At 32.1% G+C, this 11639-nt stretch overlaps 2 protein-coding genes across 2 annotated transcripts; one reads left to right on the top strand and one right to left on the bottom strand.

Moving 5' to 3' along the window:
- Positions 1–2946: 2946 nt before the first annotated feature.
- Positions 2947–3988, top strand: LOC120159626. The gene has a single exon (XM_039170206.1). It carries the CDS (start codon positions 3056–3058, stop codon positions 3968–3970), a length of 915 nt encoding a protein of 304 aa, XP_039026137.1. The 5' UTR covers positions 2947–3055; the 3' UTR covers positions 3971–3988.
- A 5570-nt stretch (positions 3989–9558) lies between these two features.
- LOC120159625 (cytochrome c1-2, heme protein, mitochondrial-like) lies at positions 9559–10562 on the bottom strand. The gene is made up of 5 exons (XM_039170204.1): positions 10508–10562; positions 10346–10428; positions 9935–10035; positions 9771–9836; positions 9559–9682 (listed from the first exon to the last, which is right to left on the bottom strand). Exons 3-5 carry the CDS (start codon positions 9998–10000, stop codon positions 9566–9568), a joined length of 249 nt encoding a protein of 82 aa, XP_039026135.1. The 5' UTR covers positions 10001–10035; positions 10346–10428; positions 10508–10562; the 3' UTR covers positions 9559–9565.
- Between the last annotated feature and the right edge of the window lie 1077 nt (positions 10563–11639).

Raw genomic sequence — 11639 nt, 5'->3', positions numbered from 1 at the left:
AGTGTGAGCTTAAAGATTGACCCCGAACAGCACGCACTTGAACAAAATGTGCATACATCTCAATAGCGGCGTCTGAATAATTACTTTGAGCTTCAACCATCATTTGAACATCATCATTATTCGAAAGTTCGAACGCTGTATAAGTTAATGGCAACAATGAAGTTGGAAATCTGTACTGCAACGACGACATTCTTTTGTTACTTCCAACATGAATCTTCCTCGAAATCTTCTTTATTAGCTCATCAAGAGTTATGTTTCTCTTGAATGATATTTTAACACGCTCATTTGATACGAAAACAACACCGGTTTCATCTTCTCGAATTTCACCATCATAATAAACAATAGCTGAAAGTCACGTCATTCTTTGAGTTTAAAAGTGCGACAATATTATATCTGCAAAAAAAAATAACTTAAACAAACCTGATTAAATAAATTATATATGAACGAAAATATAACACAATAAATTTTTTACACATCAACGTAAATAGTTTAAATAATATAATTTTATATTATTACCTGCACCATAAAATTATTTCGACGTATGCTCCCGCTTTTCAATTTTACAAACATAAAAATTAATTGAAAATAATTAGTATAATATTTTTTCAGATAATGATAATAAACAATAAGTATAATTAAAAAATTATAACAAAATTACCTTTTAACGAAAAATCTCACTAACTTCTAAATCAAATTTGAGAATATTGCGAGAATTATTACTCGTTGACGGAATTGTTGTATTAATTTATAAGAGAGGAGAGATGCGAGGAGATGTGAGCCGGAGGAGTGCATTTATAAGCATATAAGGCGCGGTACCTGCACCGCGCTATATGTAATTATTTAGATAAAAGATATAACGTGGATCAGGGACCGCGTAAAATATAATTTTAGTACGGCGTATAGCGCGGCCCTTGTTCCGCGCTATACCCCTACGTGGCGTATAGCGCAGATCATTGGGCGCGCTATACCCACATGGCGCTAGATCACCGTATATCGCAGGGGCAGGGGGCACGCTATACCCACGTGACATCAAATCAGCGTATAGCACAGATCATGGGGACGCGCTTTCCTGCTAAGGGTGTTAGATCGAAAAATATAATCTGACCGATATTAGATCAATGATAATACCAATCACCGATGATATACCGAAAAAATAGCCCAAAGTCTAAGAGATAAAAATGAAATGTTTTCCACCTTATGCAGGTGAAACAGAAGCCGGTGACAAGTATTGATACGATAATAAAAAAAAACAATTAAAGAAAACTTGCAAGATTTCACGGTATTGTTTATTAATATTTATATTAAATATAAGTGCATCATTGAATTTATATTATAAGTGAGGTGATACTGATTCGGTAGAATAAATTATTTAAATGTAAAAATGTTTTTTAAAATATTAAATTATTCGGATATATATATATTACAATTGCAGCAGTAAATACTTTCACAAATGAATTTCTAAAACTTTATTTTAATTTCACAAAAATTATTTAAACAAAATCATATATTGTCCATTCGATCTGAAAGAAATCGCCACGTGGGAGAAGCAGAAGAAGCATCAGTCCCATCAAAGGAAAATTGCGTTCCTCTCCACTCATAGATTCCACGTCTTTATCAAATCTAGCCTCGCGTCTGTCATCATATTTGTCGTTTCATCATATCAAATCCTTCCACGCTCTGATTTTGTACGTACATATCACTCATTTGTCCGCAACCCAATGTTAAAGCTTGATTCGCTATTGGCTAACGTAATTAGGTTTAATGCAACGCGGAAGAAGAAACGGGCGAGTGGTTGAAGCTAAAAGGTTATTAAAATTACAAGGCTAATGAAGCGAGACCACGTATGCACTTTCTCGAACCTCCCCCTCTTTGAAGCTTCTTTTGTTCAATTCAAAGATCCGCTCTCGAGCCGGCGTCCACGTGTCCAAGCATTTTTGTTTTACTTTAAGTAACTATTTATTATTTTCGATAAAAAAAAACTATTATTATTACTATTACTAGGTAAACTCTAGTCTCAAGCCCTCTCTTTTTATGAACTCATTTGTATGTAGGAGCTGTAAGTCATTTTCAGTTCAAAACTAAAGCTATATATTTTATTTTATAATTATTACTATCATTTTAATAATTTTATTAACTAAGCTGATTTCATGTATTATAATATAGGTATAGTTGCAAATTTGATAGTTCTTATATGGTTTACTAATTTTATTTTTATATGATAAGACAGAAGGTCTTGAATGTTAACTTCGCGTGAAGTTTAAAAACTCCATTAAGATTGATAGCATAGAATATCGTATATTTACTTGAAAATAATTTTGTATATTATATTTGTTTTTTCCTAATATATTATATAATCGTATCAATCAACATCTAACTTATATCAGTTTTGAGTGGTATAATTTCATGAAAATATTACATAAGTTTATAGTTTTATTTAAGTAAACGAGTGCTTCATTATATTAGTTTTATGTTTTATGCAAAGTAAATATATATATCTATTAATATTTAATGTATTCATTATATAATTTTTTTTATATCATTTATAAATAAAATAATAACACATGATATATAAATATATATTAATATGAGTTAAATACAAATTAATATTTATTAAAAGATAAATCTCAATCATTTGACATTGATTACTCGTATTTCTAATATTAATGATACTCAAACCCGATATTTTAAAAAATAATATTAATTTACTTATCCTTGAAGTAATATAAATTCACGCTAACATATGATATATTTTAAAAAATTATATCTTTACGATGCATTAAATATTTATAAAATTGAATTGATATAAAAATATATAAAAAAAGTAAGTAGATCTTTCTGAACTTTTATCCAATAAAAATCTTCACTGTTCATAAGTTACCCTAAACACGTATTGTTTTCTCTATTAGTTTGCAGCTATGATTATGCTTCTCATGAAAAAGAAAAAAACCTTAAAAATAAAACCGAAATTTAAAGTGAGAAAAATGATTTGAGATTTTGAAGAGAAAAGCAGAGAAAAGTGAAAGAGGATCAGATTTTTCCTCCCGGCAGCGAAAAGATGAATAACAGTGGTGAGAAATGGAGCTTTGTAAGCTACGCATGGGGTTCGCAAGACAAAACGGTGAACATCAATCCGGTAGTGCTAAGATTCCGGCCAATCGCTCCGAAACCGATGACCGGAGAGTATGATTCCTGTGGGGGTCAGGTTGGTAACAAAAACTTGTTGCTTTGTAAGCCGAGAGCTAAAAGAAAGTACGTTAGGGTTCGAAAGAATAATATCAAGAGAAATAAAAGATCGTCATCATCACCACCATTACCACCAGATCATGATCAGCAAACTTCAAATAAAACTGAAAAGATTGTCACGTTGCAGTTATTGCCGGAGAAAACTGAAGCAAACGGTTCAATTAACGATGAAAACATTGCAATTTTGGGGGGAAATAATCAAGATCTGCCTTCGTTGTTTTATTCGAACTTGAACAGCCGGTCGGCGGAACCTGATCGTACGGCCGTGGTGAGTCAAACAGAAAGGGAAACAGTGGTTGAGTCGTGGGTTACGGTGGAGTGCGTGACGGATACTTGCATGGCTGGGAGAGAACTCGGGAGTACGGACGTTGAGAAGATGAAGAATCTGGAGGCCGACACATGTCCAGGGTTTATATCCGACGGTTTCAATAGGGTTCAGTGGGTTAACCGGGCGTATGAGAGGATGTTGACGGTGGGGAAAGGGCGTAAGGAGTGGCTGCCGGCTGTTTCGCCGCCACAGATAAAGGTTTGGCTTGTGATTAAAAAAGATTTACCTAATTTTTGCACTGCATTTTCATGCAAAGTAAGGTTGCAGTTCACGTGGATGAACAAGTGTTCCACGATAATGCTGCCGTGTGATGTCTGGAAAATAGATGGTGCTGGTGGCGGTCACGGTGGTTTTGTATGGCGGCTCGACGTGGAGGCTGCTCTCAGTCTCGGACTTTAAGGTAAACGATATATCCAAGGAAAGAAATAATAGAATAATAATAAGTTAATGTGTACCATTTTTTTTACTGGATTATGGTTATATATAAATGAATACTAAAAACAATTATAAGAAGAAAAATAAATGTATGGTACAAAATGCAATTGGCATTGTGTTTACGAAACTCGAAAATATAAATATTTAAGTAATTTAAAACTAAAAATTTAATTTGTTAATTATACTTCAAAACATTCTCTTTATTCATAGTTCATTAACATTTTCTTCTGTATCTGATAGAAATCCAAAACCTTAGGATTTTGGATATATATTTATATATTTAAGTAGGTTTAATAGTGTTTGAAAAGAAGGGTTAGGTTGTCGAAGAGGATTGGTTTGGTGATAGCTTGGGGGGGACAAAGTACAAACTTTAAATAATTTTTAATTTTATTAAGGTACAGGTGGAATGAAAACTAACTGATAACATAGTACAAGTTTATCTTTCTTGGACACGCGTTATAGTTTCAGACAAAACTTGTAGCTCAGGTAAAATTCAAAATACGCATATATTATTATACATATGAAGTTTTGATAGGCTATCTGGAAAATAGATAATAGATGGTGACGAGCTGTTTGTTGTTTCGACAGATAATATGAATGGGGAATACTTTAATTTATATTTTATCAATAAAGAAATAAACTTCCAAAGGCAACTCACTAGAAACAAAACAAAAAATAAAATAAAGCATCGTATCAAAAGAGAACAAATCCATCACTTAAGTAACCGTTACTTTGAGAAATTATTTCATGAATTTTTTATTATTTATTCAAGATTTTAATGAGTAAAATTTACTTGATTCACTTTTTCTCTTGTATGTCATTAGGCCGTTCATAGTTAACTTTCAAGTAACCACTCATTTCTATATTTACATGAAAAATGTGAAGATTTGTCCTTGAAAAAATGACATGAATAAAATAAAATAAAAAGGAAGTTGGGAAAATTTTAGTGGTTGAAATGATGAATGATTAGGTGAGGAAAGTTGATATAGTAATTTCTCTACTACTTTAACTGAACCATTATATTCGAGGAGGAAGTTGACATCTTATATCTTCTATTGGGACCACTAAAATAAGTAAGGATATCTTTATTGCTGAGTTGATTCCTCAGACGAGCAGAATGCTCAATAATAAGTAGAGTAATTACTATGTCAACTCTAATTTTTTAAATCTAAGAATTCAATATTTAATCACCTCTAATTTAAAGAGTAAAAAATCAAAGAATTCAATATTTAATAGCTAATGAATTTTAGTTAATGTGACAAGGTTCTTGTGATCAAGGGCCATCGACCGACGTCGAAGGACGAAAACGAAAGGAAAGAACCAAACTTGTACAATTTTCCTATGCAAGTGTATATATATGGGAAGTGTTGAATCTAGAGACAGAAAATTACGAAGGTGGTACTGATACTGTTGAATCAATAATGTAGATGGAAAGTAGGTCTTGAAATCCCAGTGTTTTTGGGTTGAGAACATGAATATGGGATTCACTTCACCCCGCTACCATTATTAGTTTGTAAATCAAGCATGGTGTGTTACTTTTGAGCCTATTACAATATTTTATGCTGCTATTTCTCCTGTGTATATATAGTGTATATATACTTGTATATATAGTGTATATATACTTGTATATATAGTCCTTCACCTACGTCGGTTGAATATGGGATTCACTTCACCCTGCTACCATTATTAGTTTGTAAATCAAGCCTGGCGTGTGTTACTTTTGAGCCTATTACAATATTTTCTGCTGCTATTTCTGTGTGTGTATATATGTTGTGTATATATACTTGTATATATACTCCTCCACCTACGTCTGTTTACACCGGTGCTCTCTTGATCGTCGCTTGAAGCGTGGGGTTTGACTGATGAGTATTCGAATGGTCGCTCGTCGTCAAGGTCGTTGACGGCATTAATGGAAATCAACGATGGAAAGGAGATTGAAATTAAGGTTTTTTATTTTGGGACTTTTGAGTTTTTTATTATATATAATTTCAGAAAAAATTAGTTTTTTTAAAATAATAATTTTAAATATATTTTTAAAAAAATCATAATCAAGACCAAAGACAAGGGCCCAAAGTGGTATTGACCCCTGCTCCAATTTTATGTTTTTATTACCCTAGTCTTAATATAATTGTAAGACTCGTCAAAAATTTATAAATAGAGTAAAATATTGAAATATTTTATAGAAATATCTTGAATTAATCACTCTTCCATCGACTAAATCTCCTTCAATATTGTTTTAATATGATTCTTTATTGTTTGTCACTGAATTTTTAAAGGTACTCAATTAAATAATATTATATTTATTATTTTTAATTAGAATTATTTGATATTTTATTTAATTTTAGTATTCTTTTAATTAATTTAATAACTGTTAATGTGAATGGTTATTATTAAATTTGATTTTTTATGTTCGTGAATTAATTTTATATAAATGTAGCTTGTCATAGGGGGAAATCTAGCAATTATTGAACTTTTAAGAGAAAAACGGGAAACTTTGAAAAATACAAGTACAATGTTTCACCTTGTACACCTATTGATGTTTCATCTTCGGAAGATAGATCTTTAAAGATAGCTAGAAATCAGAAATCAAATACTAACTCTAATTACTTGGAGCGAGATCTTAATAAGCAAAAGCAAATGTAGGAATAACTTTCTGAATAAGAAAGAAATGCAATTCGAAGAGCTTATATTGTTAAGGGTTCATATCAATCAGTGCTCTCTGAATTCAAAAAATATGTACATGTTTCTTACCCTCGTCGATTTTAAGCTTCATTGGCACAAAAATTTTTGTTCATGGGTAGAATATTCTCTTGAAATGATAATGCCTTATGTTTTATTTGCTTTCTTTTTAACAAGCCAGATAATCATTCATCGCACAAGACTTTCACTATGAACGAGTTTTGAATTAAAAGAAAGTAAATGAAAAAAGTTATTTTAAGATGCATGTAGGTTCAGAACTTAATTCATCTCATAAAATTACTAAGCAAGAATTGAAGGATTTTTTTCACTTGCAGCAAGTGTTGCATAGGCAAACATCATTACAAATTGCTAATAATTGGCTTAGACTTGAAATATCTATAGATGCATTGCATTGGCTAGCTTTACAAGGGTTACCAATGAGAAGTCGTGAAGAAACTGAATCTTCATCTAATCGAAGAATTTTTCTTAAACTCGTGAAACAATTAGCCTCTTATAATAAAGATGTTGAAAAAGTTATATTAGAAAATGCTCAAAAAATGCTTCTTACACTTCGCCTAAGATACAAAAGGATATTTTACATATTTTGGTAGAGTAAATTAAGAGAGTAATTCGTGAAGAAATTTGTGAAGAAAGATTTTACATAGTTTGATTGAAAATCATGTTCTTACTCCCTACTAGGGGTGTTTATCGAGCGAGTTGATCACGAGTTGGGTAGTGCTTGACTCGTGCTCATTAAAAAAATTTGCTGCTCGACTCGATTTGTTGCTCGTTAAGCTCGTTAAATTTGTGCTCGACTCGTGCTCGTTAAAAAAATTTGCTGCTTGACTCCACTCGTTGCTTGTTAAGCTCGACTCGTTGCTCGTTAAGCTCACTAAAAAATTCACTTTATTTTTTTAACTAAAAATAAAATTTACTAATACTATATGAGGATATTAGGGTTGAGTTTTTTTTGTATTAAAATGATACTATTAATTATAATATTTTATTATTTATTAAAAAATAATAGATTAGTTAACTTATTATTTTTATCATTATTTATTAATAAACTAATAATTTTTATTTAGATTTATTTTTTGAATGAAATAATTTTAAAGTAATTACTAAAAATATATTTTAAAAATTAACGAGCTGCTCGCTAACTTATCGAATCGAGTTAGACTTTGCTTGGTTCAGCTCGTTAAGATCTCAAGTTAAGTTTGAGTCGAGCGTTTACCGAATTTTGACCGAGTTGAGTTCAAGTTGCTCAGCTCGTTAAGCACTCCTACCCCTACTCAACAAAAGGATAAATTATTATCATATGACTTTTGCCATTGTTTATGAGATTTTTATAGTAATAACTAAAATGTTTTAAATGAGAAAGTATGATTTTTGTATGAAAATTATACCTTTAATAAAGATAGTGGAATTAAAATGATATTTGACAAATTCTTAATATATGTGTATATATTATATGATATGGTATATAATTTTAAGGATATATATAGAGAGGTTAGGATCCACTTATACTTGGTGTAAAACTTTTAGTTTAAATGTTGAGGGGAAATTAAAGGATAAGGTTAGCTCATTTTTCCCAGTGAATATATTTTCAATTTCTACTGCTAATGTCAATATTTTATTTCTCCCCTCCAATGATCTTAAAAGGATGTTTTTAATTTTGCACTATGTAATTGGATACTAGCCTATATACATATATACATATATAACATGATTTTCCTTGAAAAAGCACTCCACCGAATTTAAGGAGAAAAAATAATCATTTTCTTCCATCCTCTCCATCACCCCATTTTTCATTTTCCACCATTGATAAGAGCTCCAAACCTGAGAGAAAGCTAGAGCATTAAAGAAATTCCTTAGAACATGTTTAAATTAAGAAGAGAAGTAAATGTTCATGTGTTAAGCTTCAAAAGGATAAGAGTAGATGGTGATTTCCTTTCATCTAGCAATGTAATGAACTTATAGGTCAAAATCTATCATTTTTGGTTTCATGCATGAACATCAATTATGAGATTGAGGTTAATAATGTTATTTTTGTATGTTTGATTCTTGATTTGGAATTCGAGAATAAAGGTGGCAATCATGTCATTTGAATTGGATTTAGGTTAAGTCATGTTGGGTCTTATTATTTTGAGGTTATATCGTATGTGATTTAGATTTGATTAGGTCCTATTGAATTGTATTTAAATTTAATTCGAGTTTATAGTAAGTTGGATCGAGTTAAGTTTGAGATGGGTCAATATTGAATCGGTCAATTTTTTATTTTAGATCAAGTTAGATATAAATTTAGTCAAATTGAAAAATAAATAATATAAAAAAGTAGTGATTAGCTAGTAGTATATTAATGTTGAACCATTAAATTATTAACACATGATTGGTTAACTATTAGTGTAATAATAAAGAAAAAGAAACATCACGTTATAAGATATATAAAGGTGAACTATTAACAAATGATTGGTTAACTATTAACAAGGTCTTTACAAATTGGTTGACAAAAATTCCTTTCATTCTCATTAAACTAATATATAATATAATTAAATAAAAAACTATTACAGAAGTATTAAAATGGTAATTAAAAGAAAAGGGTACATCAAATAAATTTTTATTGTTCCAAGATAATTATCACAAAAAAGAAGGCATCGAAAGGAAAGATATAAACAAAATTCTCAAGTGTCAAAGCAGAACTTAACGCATGTACGCTGTGCTTATTTCTTCTCAGATCACTCCATTGGCACTTGAGAAAACAACCAGCGAACTGATCAAAGCAGAACCTACATCATCTCAAAATCTATTATTTCTGAATCCGTGAAAAACAAATAAGCATGATATAAACCGGAGGGCGGCTAGTTGATGTTACCGGGGTGACTAGTTGACGACATCAACAATCAGCTTGCGAGATTTGAGAACAGACCACCTCAGGCGCCGGTAATAACCAGCTTGAAGCAATGCCAACGACAATACGAATATCCATTTAAAACCCATCTGCATTAGACGACGGAAATGTCGGGAATAAGTTTTGTTAAAACAAAGGTCCGTCATTCGATGAATCAATCGTTATAATAATACGCACCAGCTTCCTTTCTTCCATTTTCGGTTCTGCTGCCCATGACAAAAATGTAGCCACGTCTTTCCCCATCTATACAATAACGATACAAAAGCGTGAGCCGTGTACCCCATAAAATGTGCAAATACATCAGAGGGTTCTCAAAATGGAACAAAAAACTAGAAACCAACCTGAGCTTCAGTTGCAGGTGTGCCATCTTCGTACTCCATAGCACCATCGATAAGCATTTTAGGCATGGCAATTGCTCCCCCGGGAAAGTATGGGTTATAGTTTCAACAACAAAAAATATTCATTGGAGACCAGACACATTTAGCCTAACAAGGTGTAAATTTAGGTCGCACGCATGCAAAAATTAAACAGAAAAAACTATAGTAAAGGGGAAATCAATGCTTAATTTCAGAATTATAGCTGCATCTGCAAGCCATAGCATTTCTCATTGGAAAGCCATAAAATTTTATCCCGACTTCAGTGCACATCTTATCCACCCTATTGCGAAATATGTAGATATGATCACCTACAGAATCTTTCTACAGAGCCAACATGTGGCGTTTTTAATGTCAGGTTGTACATGATAGGCTGAAGCAGAATTTACCGTAACACCAGCAGGAGGATCACGGTAACCAGTTAGAAGAGAAAACACAAAATTCTGGCCATTATGACGAGCCTGACAGAAAAAAGTAGACACCTCAGTAATATATAAACCATAATTTCCACATTGATCTAAAAAGCGAAGCAAGAAGTGCTTTGGTAATGAGACTTAGATCAGGAGGATAAGCTCCTCCATTGGCAAACCTAGCTGCTTGTTCATTTGCATATGGTTGAGGAAAACGGTCACCGAGTTTACCTCACGTGATGAGTTTATAAAATATATTAAAAATTAGAACTCGTCATATGATATAGAACAAAATTGTATGAAACTTGTCACGATTCCATAATGAGTTTTAATTTTTAATATATTTTATAGAACTCGTCATGCCTATGTGACGAGTTTCATGTGCATTGTAACAAATAACCTAAATCCCAAAATAATTCTCAACCACCTCATTTTTCAAAAAAAAAAAAAAATTCATACCTCCACTATTTCCCTAATTTAATTTTAGGTGTATAAAAAATTTTTTGTTCAAAATAAGTATCTAACGTTTCAAACATTATATTTGTAAGTGCATACACCATAACAATCATTAAAAACCTCCGTTAATTAATATTGTGTCGTGTTTATATTTTTTAAAATTTTATATATTTTTAAAATTTATAATTTTTTTTAACTTTTATATTTAAAAGAAGGTAAAGTATATAAATAGTCCCCTAGCTTTTAGGGTACTTGCATTTTGGTCACCTAACTTTTGAAACTTGCAATACAATCATCGAACTTTTAGTTCATTTTCAGTAAGGTCCCTATCGTTATCTTCCGTTAGAGTTAGCTAACGTAGAACTTAACGGCCGTTAACCCCCTATTATTCTTCTTCTTCTCTTTCTTCTCCTTTTTAACCAACGGCGGATGGAGAAGGAACGACAGTAAGGAGGCACGACCGAATGAGTTTTGGTCGAAACAGTGTGAGGACTCCAACGGGGGTGGCGGTGTGGCGAATGGATGATCCAATTGGCCAAAAATTGATGAAAACAGAAAATGGGTATTGGGGTTTTTCAACGAGATTCAGGGCTCTCTCTACGACGAACGGAGGTGAATTTTGGCGAGTGGCTAGCAAGGTGAGTATGAATCAAGGGTCAGGTGTGGTCGGGAGGCGAAGCCGGTGACGATGGTGATGGCGGTATGAGCCACCGCTGACCGGAGGTGGAGTGAGAAAAGAAGAAGAAGAAGGGGGATTAACGGCTGTTGAGTGTCACGTTAGCTAACCCTTACGGGCTTTCAATGTT

Source organism: Hibiscus syriacus, unplaced genomic scaffold, assembly GCF_006381635.1.
Source record: "Hibiscus syriacus cultivar Baekdansim isolate YM2019G1 unplaced genomic scaffold, ASM638163v2 tig00111366_pilon, whole genome shotgun sequence".
NCBI classification, from domain to species: Eukaryota; Viridiplantae; Streptophyta; class Magnoliopsida; order Malvales; family Malvaceae; genus Hibiscus; species Hibiscus syriacus.
Note: the sequence above shows the minus strand (reverse complement) of the source record. Positions and strands in the feature narration are given on the sequence as shown.

Excerpts from the sequence above, each read along its gene's own strand:
- LOC120159625 (XM_039170204.1), bottom strand. The coding sequence starts at position 10,000 with ATGCCTAAAATGCTTATCGATGGTGCTATGGAGTACGAAGATGGCACA. Across the intron at positions 9,837-9,934 it reads CACCTGCAACTGAAGCTCAG|ATGGGGAAAGACGTGGCTAC; the intron begins GTTGGTTTCTAG and ends GTTATTGTATAG. Across the intron at positions 9,683-9,770 it reads AAATGGAAGAAAGGAAGCTG|ATGGGTTTTAAATGGATATT; the intron begins GTGCGTATTATT and ends CGTCTAATGCAG.
- LOC120159626 (XM_039170206.1), top strand. The coding sequence starts at position 3,056 with ATGAATAACAGTGGTGAGAAATGGAGCTTTGTAAGCTACGCATGGGGT.